This window comes from Diabrotica undecimpunctata, chromosome 1 (genome assembly GCF_040954645.1).
Source record: "Diabrotica undecimpunctata isolate CICGRU chromosome 1, icDiaUnde3, whole genome shotgun sequence".
Classification (NCBI taxonomy): domain Eukaryota; kingdom Metazoa; phylum Arthropoda; class Insecta; order Coleoptera; family Chrysomelidae; genus Diabrotica; species Diabrotica undecimpunctata.
The window spans coordinates 176,745,606-176,761,207 of record NC_092803.1 but is presented as its reverse complement, the minus strand read 5'-3'; the positions used below and the strand labels follow the sequence as shown (position 1 = coordinate 176,761,207).

The window sequence follows — 15,602 nt, the reverse complement described above, 5'->3', positions numbered from 1 at the left end:
AAAAAAACAATTTTGAAATAAGTATTTAGAAATTTATTGGTACAAAAATATCCCCATATCAATACAATATACAAATAATACTTTGGTTGTATTTTACACAGCATTAACTCAATATCAGTAACTCTTAAACAGTGTCGAATCTAAATAGTAAATTGCAAAAAATAACAGGTTTACAATCATCCCAACTAAGTATTATAGTACACAATAATGTTCAGATATACTTCTGTGTGGCTAGACATGTTTTGAAAGGGTAAAATCAATTCTTACTTTTAAAAATTTGCGTCGTTTGACAAAAAATGTTTAAACAAACTGTATTAATTTGTTAATCTTATTAAATGAATATAATTACGTCGTCCATGTTACAGCTAAATTGCCAACAAGTTCTCCACAGATGCCGGTTAAAATTTTCATCTCAAATGCTTTAAATTACGATAGATTTTAATTTAAATGTTATAAAAACATGCTCAATATTACTTTCTTATTTTAAAGCAATGACAAATGAGAGGAATATTATAAATTCATGTAAAAAATTGTGTTATAAATTTTTTGTGTTTCTGAATTTGATGGATAAATTCAAAACACCTTCATATATCTATGTATATAAGAATATAAGTTATTTTGGTTAATTAGCCAAAGTTCCCAACAACAAGAAAATTAATAGTTTTCCTTATTTTTCACTATTTGAACAATCATGTATTTCTATATTTTTTTATTGTTTTACAGAACTGAACTGGACTTTTTTTACTTTTAAATAAGAAAATATGTTTGGGTTACCATAAATATATAAATTATTTGGAAAATTACCGTTATTTATTAATAATCTTTCTTGTTCAACGCTTTGGCTAATTTTATTCTATTAGCTTTCTTTTCCTTTGAGTAGACAAGCTAAATAAAAAGTATTGGGTAATAAATTACCGTAACTTATTATTAGTATTTTTTCAACATTTTCTTTTGTAGGCATTTATATTAAAGCTTTGTTTGTTTTTATACGATACCTTCAAAAAAATCAATGGGCAATTGATGAAGCTAGGCTTTTGGAATCGAATTACTTTTTATGGAGTTTCATAAAAAAATAAATTAAACTTATTTTATTATCACTTTCTAATAAACTATTAGTAAATGTTAATAGTACTTGGGCCCATACCTAGGGCCCATTTTTTTCAATACACTACCGAAACTTCGGGTGTTTACTTGGGTTGACACATTTTGAGGTTAGCGAAGTATAGGACATTTCATCACAAAATAGTGTCAGCCATTTTTTTTCGTACAGTTTTTTTTAAACAAATATGTTACGTTAGGTTAGTAAAATAAATAACAATTAAGTGTATGTGAATTAAGTCTAGTTATTGAAAAAAATATCAATTTCATATCAATATCAAATCAATTTTTTAATCGATTTTATTACTATGATACCTGTACGAAAAGGAACAACGAGGATATCGTCGTTATGGAGTATGTAAGAGTGATACACACTCTAAATAATTTAAAGGCAATTCATATTATTTTATAAAATTTAGAAAAAACCTTTCATTCCTTATAACAATGTTATATATTTATTAAATAAATATTTCTTTATTATATACATTTTTATTAACCAATGACGTATGACGTATAATATATATTTTACGTCATTGATCAAAACTGTACGAAAAATATGGCGGTGATGAAAAGGTCTATTGTAGTGGGGCGTTTGTTTCCCAAGCTATCAAAAAGTGAAGAATTTTATGCGAGAAAATTTATAGTCACAATGGTAACATTTATTTTAATCGACAATTTTTCGCATTTTTAAAAGCTTTCAACAAATACCTACATGAAAGTTTCGAAAGTGTGGTCATAAAAAATTCTTGTAGATATGGGCCCAAGCACTGTAATATACCGTAATATGTTTATAATAATATTCTACCAGTATTATAATTGGCATTTTGGATACGTAAGTAATACAGTATTTTAAGTTTTCTGTTCGGCGCTAAATTTTTACTAATATGTTAAACAGAAAAACAATTACCTTGTATAAAGTGCATTTTAGAATTTTTGGACATAAAAATACTGTTAATTATATAGGTACCTTTGGGATTTAAGTAAACCTGCATTTCCTGGAATAGAACTAATTGTGCAACACCGAACATTTGAGATCAAAAATAATACAAAATGGCTTTTGGCAATAAGGTAACAACAAGTCCTTAACCTAAAATTAAATCACCTTCATTGTCAAATAACAACAAACAAAAATCATGTGCTTATTTATAACTACACTCAAATTCGAAATGATCCAAACAGCAAGAGAATTAACTTAAACATCTAGTAAAAAATCAGTCAAAGAAATTAGGAACTTTTATAATGCCCTAAAGTTACACAACCTAAACCCAAAAAAATATCTATAAAGAGAAATCACAAAAGTTTTTAGATCTTTTTGTAGCTTTTAACTCATAAAACTTGAAATCCACGTTTTATAGACTTCGTGTCTTAATATACTGCCATTTATATTTCTGGCCTAGGCAACACTAAGTACTGACATCTGACGCACTGGAAAGTTTGACATTTTTAAGCATATGCGCACTCAGAATTTTTTGACGTTTGAGAAATATTTGTGTTGTTTACAACACAAATATCAAAATTATCAAAACATCGATGAACTTAAATTTTTATATGGAGATCAAGCACCATCATTTAGCACTTTAAAAAAATGGTACAATGCATTCAGTTGTGGTCGGCGCTCTCTACAGGACGAATTTCGTGAAGGTCCCCAAAATCGCCTGTTATACCAAAAACCATCGATGCTGTGCGTGCGTGAACTGATATAGCAAGATGTCATACGACATACCGTAAGATTGAGGCATCCTTGGGCATTAGTATGACAAGCATCAATAAGATATTGCATGATCATTTGGCTGTAAACAGGATTTGTTCACGTTGGATCCCACATAATTTGACAAAAGGTCAAAAAGAGGCTCGTGTCAGTTGGTGCAAGGAAATGTTGAAGAAATGGGATCGCGGTGCAACTGCTGTGTTTAATATCTACACAGTGTATAAAACATGGATCTATGCATATGAGCCCGAAACAAAACAGCAATCGACCGTATGAGTGTTGAACCAAGATGAACCCAATCCAACAGAAATTGTTCTTGGAAGAAAATCATTGAAAAAAATAGTTTCTTGTTTTTTTAGTATAAATGGTCATGTAGCGAGTGTCGTTACAAGAACGTAAGACGGTCAACTCTGAATGTTATATAACCATTTGTTTGCCAGTGAAATTCGGAATAGGAAGAATAAGAACAGAGGAATCATTCTTCACCACGACAATGCAAGCTCACACACGATGATGAAGCGGTCGAAGCATTCAAAACACATGTTTTTGATTTACTTTAATCTGAGTGGAAAAGTGCTTCGAAAATTGGTTCAAATGCATGCAGAAGTGTATTGATTTTCATGGAGAATATTTTGAAAAGCAAGAAAGCCATTTCGACCATAAATACTTATCTTTTCATTGTTAGGCCAGAAATAAATAGGAACCTCTGGTTGAAAAAATAAAAAGAAAAGGATGAATTTCCTAAAGTATTAATAAAATGTCACTATTCAACCTGACTCTCATAAATGATGTGAATAAATGAAGTGATAAGATTGCCGCCAATGACAAATAAATCAATACAGAATGCGGCCTATGCCGATGACATTAGCATTATGTATCACAGAGCAGAAGAGGCGGCAGAAATATATTCAAAATTAAAAACAGGGGCAGAAGAGACCGGACTAGAAATAAATATTCAAAAGACAAAAAAGCTAACACAAGCAAGAGCTAAGGGAAACAGACGCACAGTTAAATTTGAGGACGATATTGAAACTGTAGAAAGTTTCACATATCTGCGAGTTACATTAAACACGGATAGAACAGAAGAGCCAGAAATTCAAAGAAGAATGGTAAAGGGAAACAAAGCTTACTTTTCACTCACCCATGCGTTCCGCTCCAAAAACACGGAGATAGAAAATTAGGGTCTACAAAACTATTATCAGACCAATACTATGTTATGAGTGAGACATGGGTGGTGATAAAGCTGGATGTACTTGAAAGAAAGGACTCAAGGAGGCAAGAAGGTGGAGAAGGCAAGGCTCGGTTTGAGCTATAGCGCCATTGCAGAGATATTAATAAAATGTATACAGTGTTAACTTACTAAGACATACTGTATATCTATAGAATAAACTAAAAACAAAAGATAGTAACACAGAAGAATTCCTATCCTGTAGTGATGATCTACCAGATTGGACCATTATGATAAGTATAAATATAGGAAAATAAGTTTGTTGATTTATTAATCGCAATAATGGCGAGATGAATAGAGTCCAAATTTTATCGTTTATACATTTATCAAGAAGAGAAAAGAATATAAGAAAGAAGAGTATAAACTGAAGAACAAACGAACGAGTGGAAAGGTTTGATCAATTTTTGGCCGTACAAAATCAAGGAAGCGATCTAAAAGTATGGAAGAAAGTACCAACATAAATATAAATAATGTACAGAATTCCTGTACTTAAATATTTCTAAAACCCTGTTTATATTTAAATAAAGATGGGCTTCGACTCATATATTTTTATATTTTTTGTATAATCTTTATTAGAGCTAATACTAAAATGTAAAAACATTATATACATTCTTTATATAACACATTCCTTCTTGCTGTTAGGATCGATGTTATTGGTACTAATACATGTTTTTGAGCAAAATTTGAAAACATTGGCACTATTCAAGGAATTTTACGCAAATTGCAAATTCCTAATTTATACTTATCTATAAAATCAACCCCGAAATTCTGATAAAACTGGTGGTTTATTCAATTTTAGAAAGTTTGCTAGGTATTTCAAAAATTTGACCATATTCAGTTAAATAAAATAATGAGAAAACCTTATACCTTTACAATATAAGAAATTATATAAAAAGTTCAGCTTGGTGTTGTGAGAATCTTGTTTTGTCTATTAGTGGCTAAGGTAAATTTTCTTTCAAATATCTACAGTGTTCTTATAAGATAAATATGTACTATTACAAAAATAAATATTAATCTCACCAGGTTTTTGGGTTGAACCGCGTCAATTATTACTGCGCCAAGCTTTCGACATCCTCTCTGATGTCTTCTTCAGGGCTTTCGGGGTTTTAGTCTCCCGAGACCCCAGACACTACTACACTGATCACTGTTCACTGCACTCCTGCTCCTACTGCTACTAATACTACGATTACTGATCAGTGTAGTAGTGTCTGGGAGGCCCGCAAGACTAAGACCTTGGAAGCCTTGAAGAAGACATCAGAAAGGATGACGAAAGCTCGGCGCAGTAACAATCGACGCGGTTCAGCCCGGAAGCCTGGTGAGTAACTTTTAGAACAGAAAAAAGTATGGAATATGCTTAGAAATGGAAAGAAATCTGTCAATAAATACATACAGTTCACCAAAATATCCACAAATGAATGAGAAAAACTTTGAAAATCAACTCAATCAAGAGGAAGAATAGAGGATATCGAAAACAATTAATACTCGTCAAGGCTAGGAATGACTTTCGAAATTTTGCTTGTCGGTGCAGAGAGCAGACAGATAGATAGTATTCGGATAGAAAAGGATGGATGAACGCCGGGACACTACGTGATATTTAGTGTTTCTCCTACTAAGATCATTTGCGGTAATTTCGCTGCGCATCAAGTGGGCGTGCTGATTGTAGGATTTTCAAAGTCATTTCTAGTTTTGACAATCTGTACTAATGAATAGCAAATACCCGAAATGATTAAAATAACAAACGAAATGCTTGACTGAGGCACTGTGTATATTCTATGAGAAGAAAAAAAACTAAATGCCTGGCCTGTCCCAATATTTAAAAAGGTGAAAAGACGATTCCAAAAACTTTCGCTGGATAAGTTTCTTAAGCGCTATTTTGAAACTGATGACAAAAATTATATCGCCAGAAGTGGAAAAAACCGGAATATGTGAAGAATAACAGAGCTTCCGACGAAAAAGGTCAACTGTCGATGCGACTATTCATTATTTGCCACACAGTGAACAAAGCAATTGAATTCAACAAAACTGCTTACATGTGAGTAAGACTTAAGATGTCCTTAAACTATTAACATCTAAAAATATAGACCACATGATTAGAGTTATCACCAAAGAAATGGCACCAACAACAGTACATTTATAAGAGCGGAAGACCGAGTAAGTTAAGAAAAGACCTACACTGACAAGGTGACAGCCTCAGTTCAATTCTCTACAATTGGTGTATAAGATCATAAAAGAAGTTAAAACAGCAGTAATAGGTTACAGAATAGGAAACAAAAAAATTAAAATATGCTTCTATGCTGATGACGTAGTACCAGAGGATGAAGATAACCTACAAAGATTAATATATAAGTTCCAAACAATGCAGAAAAATTTAGTATGGTTATATCTATTTAGAAGGTACAGTGACTCACGATTAACAAAGAGCCTAAGAGATGTAAACAAGGCAAAAACCCAAAGTGTTAAGTCACATTATCTGCCTACGTCACATTGTCTGGTGGAACAAGCGTATATGCAAAGAAAGTACAGTGATAACCTATGAGACCTGTAGTGTAGAGACCACATCAGTAGAATGGATGATGAGATGTTAGCAAAGATTACAAGGTCTGAAAAACCCAATACATCCAGACCACCTAAGCGACCTCCAAAACGATGTAAGGGAGCTGGACATCGAACTCCCAAGATTAGTTGTAGGAATAAACAGGACTTAGTCCTAAATTAAGAGGAAGAAGAAAAAAATCTGCTTCTATATGGTGTAATTCTTTCAATTGATTTATTAGATGATATATTTTGATCATTTAAAGGATTGTCGATTAGACCAAACCTTCAATCATGTCACTAGCCCCTTCAAGAAGCTCGCTGGCTGAGTATCTATAAAATACTGAACTCATATAAATCTGGAAGAAGTATAAGAGTGTATAATGAAACGAGCGATACAGTTTGGTGTTCTAAATATTGCTTCAAAGGCATATTTCTGTGTTTTCTCCATTACGAAAAAGCATTTCACTTAATATCAAACATACACATTTGATAGAAAAACTTATGATCTATGACATATATTACAAAAATATCGTATTTATTTAGAATCAAAACTGGGCACAAACTGCATTTGTTAACATGGGTCAGTATTTAACAGGAGACATACAGGGGATTACAATAAAGTTGTGTACCTTCTCCTTTTCTGTTCCATATATATTAAGGACAATTTTTTCACACGACCCTTGAGAGTACAGAAAAAGGAATTAAGTCAACGAAATTTATATAAGCAACTTAGGCTGCTAAACTACCCAGCACATATGCATTTTCTTTATATTCTTCTTAATAACCTTGCATTCTTTATGTTGAAAGCATAAAGCAAATTCTAGGTACAATTTCCAACGTATTTTTATTACAAAAACCTTACAGATTTGGAACACAGAGTTATTCGGAAATACAATTCCTACGACGTAGGAATTTCAGCTAAAAATATTAAAGATTTGCAAACAAGAAGTAATGAACGCTACATTATATGAAAGACAGGGACTAAAATGAAATACAGTGCTGACCATTTGTCGAAATGCGAGCCCGAATCACATCTTGACCATGATGTTATAATAGAAGCGCGAATACAAAATGCCAGATCAAGCTTTCAATGGGATAGATAACTTATAACCATTGTTACTATATGTTAACTATTATCGGTAAATGTATAACACATACACCAAGGACTTATTTAAACTCCACTGCACACCATTGCAATGGTTTAAGGAACATCACACTTGGACTTGGTGTTAGGTAAACTAAACTTGGATTTGTCAAAACCAGAAAATTTGTCAGAAAAATATCAAAAGATAATGGACCTTATGAGTTACACACATCTTTGCTTTACAATAATGAACAAATGAGGAAAAACAAGTCTTCTTCTTTTTATAGTTAAATTGAAATATTACCGTTAGTTTCCCCTTTAGATTTCAGTACATATTATATACAGCGAATAGTCTTTTAAGAGTCTAATAGTGGGCGATAACCAAATAGATATCGTGACTCTGCCAGCTAAATAAGAATCCCAATATATTTGTTATCACAAGAATGAAAGAAACGGAACAAATGAAATACTGTTTCGCGCACGTTTGTGAAGCGATAGTCTCGATAAGCTTAAAAAAGTTTAAAGGTAAAAGGGTAGATCCCTTAAAATAAGTGGACTACATTGTCATAACCCTGTCAAAATGTGCGAGCATGGCAGAAGATAGATGAGAAACGGAGAACAATGGAAAAATCAACTCATGAAGTCATAAAATCACGATACTTGTAACAAGTTACCGACTAATAAGAAAAATTTTTACCACGATTACTAATTACAGTGATAATTGTTTCTGTCCTTTTTAAAGTAGGCAGTTCCGAGCAACACTGCTATCTGCTTGGGGATTTATCTGACTAAAATATTTCGAACATGTCCTATTTAGTGCTTTTGATGTCATACCGAAATTGTCAAACTCATTAAAATCATTTTTTAAGGTATAAATACAACTTACTGTACAGGAAAATATATTTTCGATCTTAATTATATAGTTGCAAAATAGGTCACATCTTATTGAAACACCCCTATAAGCTACTTGACCAAATTAAGTAACCGTCTTCCGGGTTGTTCTTTAGTTATTTGAACCATTTGTGGCATCGATATCGACTCTGAATTCATAAAAGCTAATAGAATTACCTTTACAGAGTTCGGTATACTTCATACGTTCATAGGGTCATTTTCAAAACAACTTCAAAGGAAAAGTTTCGTTTCGTTTTTCGTTTAGGTTTTTTATGGAATTAATGTGGTTACTGCCGTTTTTTATTTATATGTGTGCTTTTTAACAGCTGTTAAGTACTATAACTCGAATTTTAAATCGATTATCATAAATTACTGGATTCAATTCCCACGAAAAAATGTTATGTTTTTTAAAGAAACCCTTGATAAAGGGAAAGAATGATTATATGTATTAAAAGGAGTAAACAAATATTACTGCATGGAGTTAAAAGATGTGTAAATAGTGTGAGACAATTGGAAGCCCTCAAAAAGTAGGTGTTCCACGCTCTCACAGAATGCAGAACGATCAAAATTGTGCAACAAATGAAAACCAATAAGGAACTAAGCAATAGAAACATAAATCTTACATCCCATAATGGTTAAAAAGAACCAACCCTAGCTTGTAAATGTAGAGCAGATCAAGACCAAGGCAGACATGAGAACTATGTTAAAAATGCCAGAATTAGGAGAAAAAACAAGAAGTGACACACTATGATTGCCAGTAAATAAGCCAGCAAATGGTTCAAATATTCACAAGGTCATTGCCTCATAAATACTAATTTTACTGATAATTATAATAAATATAATATTTGTAAATAACTATCCACTTCTAAAGACTAGATAAAAACTATCTGAAATCTTTCGTAGATACCCACAGAATTTATTGTTTGTTCTTCAATGAAACCTTGTTTGCATTTTCCACGTAACTGTGTGAATGGAAAACATTAAAATGAACAGGTCAAAATAAATATGACAGCCTTAAAAACAAAAAACGAAATATTGTAGATTAATGTTTCCTATTCAACAAAATATAAGTGTTAAATAATTATTCCACAAGAAAATATTTTTAGAACCATTTAAAACGTGTTTGATCTAAATGTGTTCGTTCACAGTCTTCTAAATAATTTTTTTGATATTCTAATTTTCCACTTTTACTCTTTTTTTAATCTTTTTCGGTATTCTTATCTATTTTTATACATTCTCTTTGCTAATTGATAGTTTTCGTCCAGTATTTGTTATTTTTAAATCATTTCAATAAATAATAATTTATATTTTCAACACACCTGGTATACAGCAATAATATTCTACTTAATAGTTTAGAAAACAAATAAACAAACGAAACTACCTTAAAACAGTAATCTAAGGTAATGTGTATGTTGTTTTTATTGAGAGAGATATAAAAGAAGTTATGGCCATGTTTTTGTTTCGCGATATTTCTTTAACTACCTACACCGATAAAAAGACTTAAAGCATAAAACCGTTTTAAAGGACATATAGGTCAGCGGGCTTCTTTTGCCTCTTCTAAACCCACATCAGCACAATTTTTATTTATAACATAAACAGTATACTGTAACAGCATAACAGTAAAATCGAACAAAAGGATTGGCTCATCTTCGTAAGGTCTAATTTGTTGAGAGATTGCATTGAAAATATGTAACATGGAATTTATTATCCACAGTAAAACATCTCATTCTGGATTTGTCTATAACCAGCAATAAAAATGAAGATATGGCAAATGAAGTACAGACTCTTTATTTAAATTTGCAATATAAGATAACTGTCATGCTTAACATAAAATGTCATTAATAATATCCACAGATAAGAAACAAACGACAAAGATGAAATAATAGCAACAAAACAACAGTATTACTTACTTAGATCTATATCAGAAAATAAAGAAAGCATTTGAGGAATGAAAAGCTGTAAATCACCGGGAGTAGATGGTGTTATAGTTAAAATGAATAAAAACAGCGGAAAATTATAAGAAAGATATTGCACATTATAAATACTAAATATAGCATTAAGAAAAACAAACATACTTATACTCCGTTTGAAAAAGATTGATAGCACAATTTTTATGGCATAGGTTCTTTGTATTTTATTTTGTATTATAGTTGAAGTTTGTCTAGGGGTTATATTATTTTTGTAAAGTATCTGGTTACTGCTTAGAAAGCGAGACAAGAGAACTAGAAAACGATAGAGCTGCATAGGACACTGGGCAGTAAAACAATCATTACGAAACAGTGGAACAGTTTACAAATATACAGAACTAATTTCCATTAATATATTATAATGCCAGAAGGCACCAACATCAACAAAATAACTCGCAAATACATACGAAATGCGGTATTAGACAAGGAGATAAGATTTCTTTAACAATTCAAAAAGGTATTAGAAAACGGACCCAGCCGCAAGATATTAGGAGGATATTTTAACAACGGACAAAGAAGAGAAAACGGTTCAAGAACTAGGCCGAGAAGCTAGAAAAGTAGAATTAATTAGGAATTATGACAAAACAAAAGTAATAACAGATCAAGTAGACCAAGCGGTATCTATTTTGAAATGTCTTTAATCGGGACTTCAAAAGGTGGACTAAATTTTTTATTTTATGACAATTTGTGAAAAAAATTGGAAAAATTCAACTTTTTTCACCTTTTCGTTGCTATATCTCTACAGCTATCCATTCTAGAAAAATTTTGTGAAGACAAAAAAGTTTTGCAAGTTACCATTTACCTAAATGAGAGTGTTTTAGTTTTAGAACAATTACCGATTGGTCTAAAGAAGAAAAATTGAAAGTTGTAGTCAAATGTAAGAGAAAATTAATAAAACTAAATAAATACAACTGTGGATCCTTCCCAAGGAACTAAAAATGTCATGGACGAAGCATGTTACTAACGAAGAAGTATTTAGAAAGTAGACACAGCTTTTATAATCTAAACCATTAAAAATGTCGTATTTGGACCACTTGGAAGTTTCTTACGATATTCCGTATTAACGCCCATACTTAATTAATAGTAAGAGGAGACCTGAAAGAAAATACCATTCATTGTATATGCAAAATGGCTGCCGAATTTCTGACGTAGGCGACTTATATTTTGGCAGGCAGAAAATAACACCCTCACATTACTAACGTAGTAACAAGTAATGAAGAAGATAAACGAATGACCTTAACGTACTGTAAATACACTAGACTAGAAGAAGACGAAGAAGAAAGACAACTAAGCAGGAATTTTAATGAGCTTTGTTTGGTAAACTCAGTTAAATATTGGAAAATATGTTAATCTGTGAATAAAGCATGTGTAACTCATTGATATAATTTCAGTTTGGCTAATGGATAACGTCTACAATCATAATTCTACAGCATAACACGTTCTTATTGAAGAATAAAAAATATCTTCAATATCAAAAACTAAAACAGTCCATTTAGTGTTACCATCTTTGCTTAGGATATCCATGTAGTTATTCCCATGAGTTAATATGGACAGAATAACAAAAACGCAGAGAGTGATAGTGATAAAAAGGCAAATAATTAACAGGATTGGCAGATAAAAGGAGTGGCAAGAAAAGAAATGCCAGAAAAGCAGCTAAATGGCAAAACAAGCGGAAATTCTCTCCCTAAAATGGGGAAAACCACGTATGAGATAGGTGTACATTGTTCAAGATATAGAAGAGAAGAGTAGTTAAGGGTCTAAGAAGTGTAATCTAACATTAAATATCTTGTATCTAATATATAGATATAATTAAGAAGAAAAAAAAAAAGATTTGTTTGTCATCACAACATTAGAAATAATGAAACGATGATGGTAATAATCAATAAAAGGCTACATGCAAGTTGGTACTTACATAAGTAGTTAATGTGTATCTACTGTAAATATATAGTTAATATAAATAATAGGTAATTAACCTATTAGCCAAGGAAGAAATTCAACTAAAGAAAAGTTCAGATTAGCAGTAAAAGTTGGTGTAAGATGAAATACCCTGCCTGAAAATTTTGAGAATCTGGGGTGTACCGTCCATCACAGAACTAATTACAGCAGCAGCAAATAAAATTATAATTAACACGTATAGTTAAGTACCTACTGGAAGAAGAAGTGGAAGTATTTTAATCTGTACAAATACAAACACTATAATATTCAAAACTTATATGAGATAAAAATGTATAATAATGCAAATTATATAAATATCGTCCTATTTTTAATATTAGAGATTTAAAAGAAAATACCAATATTAAATAATCATGAAAATATATATAGGTAAATAATAAGATAATAATAATTGTTTACCCAATAGTTACCCAAAAAAAAGTTAAAATAAAAACGAAAAATTGTATTTCCATAAAAATTAAATTTCATATTACATATTCAATATGCCTAAAAAGAAATCAAAAAATAAAAATCCTTGTTATCAAATTATATAAAAATAAAATTTTGTTTGCCAGAAAACGCCCGAATACATTTATCATTCATTAAAAGTCATTATAGTTCCCTTCTGCTGAAAAAATCGCAGTAGAGAACGTTCAGATTTGAATAAATTATGTAAAAGAAAACCACCAACACATCAGAATTTCAGGGTGCAAAAATACATATATCACTAAAGCTAACAAATATTTACATAACTGTATTTATAAGTGGCGTCATAGGTAACATTTAAAAGGAACTACAGGCATAGGTAAATTTTTGATTGTACTAAAATTCAACTATGAAATTTGCCTGTAAAAACTGTACATAAACTACATAATATGACTTTAACATATTTGGTTTACAGCTAGAACAGCCTTATTTCAATTTACAAAATTATATTTAATAAAACTTACTTTCTCTTAACTTTGGCCTTGTTCTGTAGATCGCAATTTTTTCTGTCTACTCCATTCTTTACCCCATTTAGAAGAGTTTTGAACTGCATAATCTGGACCGCGGTTACTGAAGGGTCACTGCAAGACTCTAACCATTTTAAAAACATCTCACCGTGTTCCAATGCTTCACTCTGAGTAGGAGAATAATCATCTTCCTTTTCTTGTCTTCTATTGTCTGTTAGATTAATGTTATTATTAAATAAAAGGTTATCCAAAACAGATCGTACTTTATATCCAGGAGCTTTATCGATTATTGGTCTCTGTTTTTCATCTTTCATCGATAAATTTTCTGCATTTTGTTGATGATCAATTATTGGAACTGGAGCAGGTAAAAATTCTTTTTGCGGAAGTTCCTTGGTGAGCTGTTGGTATAATATTGGTTTATTGCTTTCTTGCTCCTTATAAGCAAACTGTTTATACCATTTCCAAAACCAGGAGCTTTGATCAGGACTTACATTGTTTAACCCATTTGAAACTGGTGTACTGCTGGATGGCACAGCCGTAGTAGTTATTGGAGGAGACATCCCATTTGCAGGCGAAGAAGTCGACAAATTAGTTGTATTAGAAACAGAATTCATATTCAGCATCTGTTGAGATTTGAGCCAGTACCAGACAGAATCATGTACCGATTGTACATCTTTTGGTAATGACATATTCTTCTCTTGATCTACGGTAGTTAATAAATTATTTGAAGAACTTACCGCGTTACTAGTATCAGCTGAAGTTGTGACGACTTTCGGTGATTTATTTGCTTGAAGAACTTTTAACTGTTGTTGCTGTGTCAAAAGTGCGTTCCATTGAGCAATAAGTGACATATTTGTACTGAAGTCGTTTAATATCGACGAATTATTTATGTTCGGTAAGAACATCTCAGGTCTGTTCAGGCCCAATTCAACGCTAAGTCGGGCAAGCTCAGCTCTATTTCTCTCCCTCTCGGATAAATGGTTCGTTGACTTCGGAGTCGACTCGGTAGAATTAGTGTTGAGATTTAAAGGTGTCTTGACGTCTGTGCTGGAATCTAAATTAACTGATTGTAGAGCAGAATATGAGTTATGACTTTTTAAACTCAAATTAAAAGGTTGTGTAAATGATTCTTCTAATTTTGGCTTTTTTGGTTGTGTCTTAAGATCGAGAGATTCGTCTGTTTCGGGGCTGGATTGTCTGGAGAGATAGGAAATTTTATCTTCGTTTTTGCACCATCCTCTTAATGTCGATTCTGGGACTCCAATATCTCTCGCAACTGATGCCTTACTTTCTCCATCGTGAACTCTTCGAATGGCATCCAATTTTTCGTGAGCAGTTAGAGCACGTAATGGACGTTTATTAGCTTTTGTAGACATTGTCACGTTTTATCCGAATATCACAACAATGAAGCACGTGGTTTCACGCCAATGAAAAGTGGGCGATTGAGTGCGCAGTTCAAAAAAGTCATAAAGTGAAAAGTTTTCTGAAACAAATATAAAGTTGCGGCAAAGTTTTGACGAATGCACACAGAAAGCGACCGGCAGCGGCACGAAACTTTAAACGCAGGCGCTGCAACGGAAATATACGAATTTTTTCGCGCGATATCACCGTTAGTTGATTAATTAGCAGCGGGGCACACACCGTACAGACCGAACAGTTAGTGAGGAATAGTTTCTTGTGAGTCTAAACCGGTGGTCAGTTTCCTTTGTCCAGCCGATCAATACCAACGACGGACTAGCGCGAACTGAGCGCAGGGCAGGCAATAGGGAGGTAGGTTCGCGGGTCCCCGCGTGATAGCTTGACGTGACACCCTCCCACCCCCTCGTAGGGACAGCGAGCCTCTCGGGAAGAATTTCTCGCAACGAAGCCCAAAGAGACGCGTTCACGCAGCCTAAGTTTCGCGTCCTAGACCCGAACATTTCACTTCATCCACTCTTCACCGTATTGCTGTTGTTGCCGTTTTTACTTCACGTGGCCGAACAGCTGATAACGATTGGTGGTACAGATGGGTGTACGTGTACGTCACCCAACTTTTTAAATGAAACCCTCGATTCTTTCTCCGAGCTTTTACCTAACAATTTTTTCTAACAACCGTTGTCGCTCTCACATTTCTGCTACATAAAGCGTAAATAATATTCGCGTCGTGATGGACAACTGTTGCTTTTTTACATCTAGATGCTTTTGTTTCGATTTAAATCCTACTTGT

At 32.5% G+C, this 15,602-nt stretch overlaps 1 protein-coding gene across 1 annotated transcript; it reads right to left on the bottom strand.

Moving 5' to 3' along the window:
• Positions 1-944: 944 nt before the first annotated feature.
• On the bottom strand, positions 945-15,373 carry dan (protein distal antenna). The gene has a single exon (XM_072520622.1). It carries the CDS (start codon positions 14,770-14,772, stop codon positions 13,390-13,392), a length of 1,383 nt encoding a protein of 460 aa, XP_072376723.1. The 5' UTR covers positions 14,773-15,373; the 3' UTR covers positions 945-13,389.
• Between the last annotated feature and the right edge of the window lie 229 nt (positions 15,374-15,602).

Bases quoted from the DNA above. Each gene is read 5' to 3' on its own strand.
- dan (XM_072520622.1), bottom strand. From the start codon at position 14,772: ATGTCTACAAAAGCTAATAAACGTCCATTACGTGCTCTAACTGCTCAC.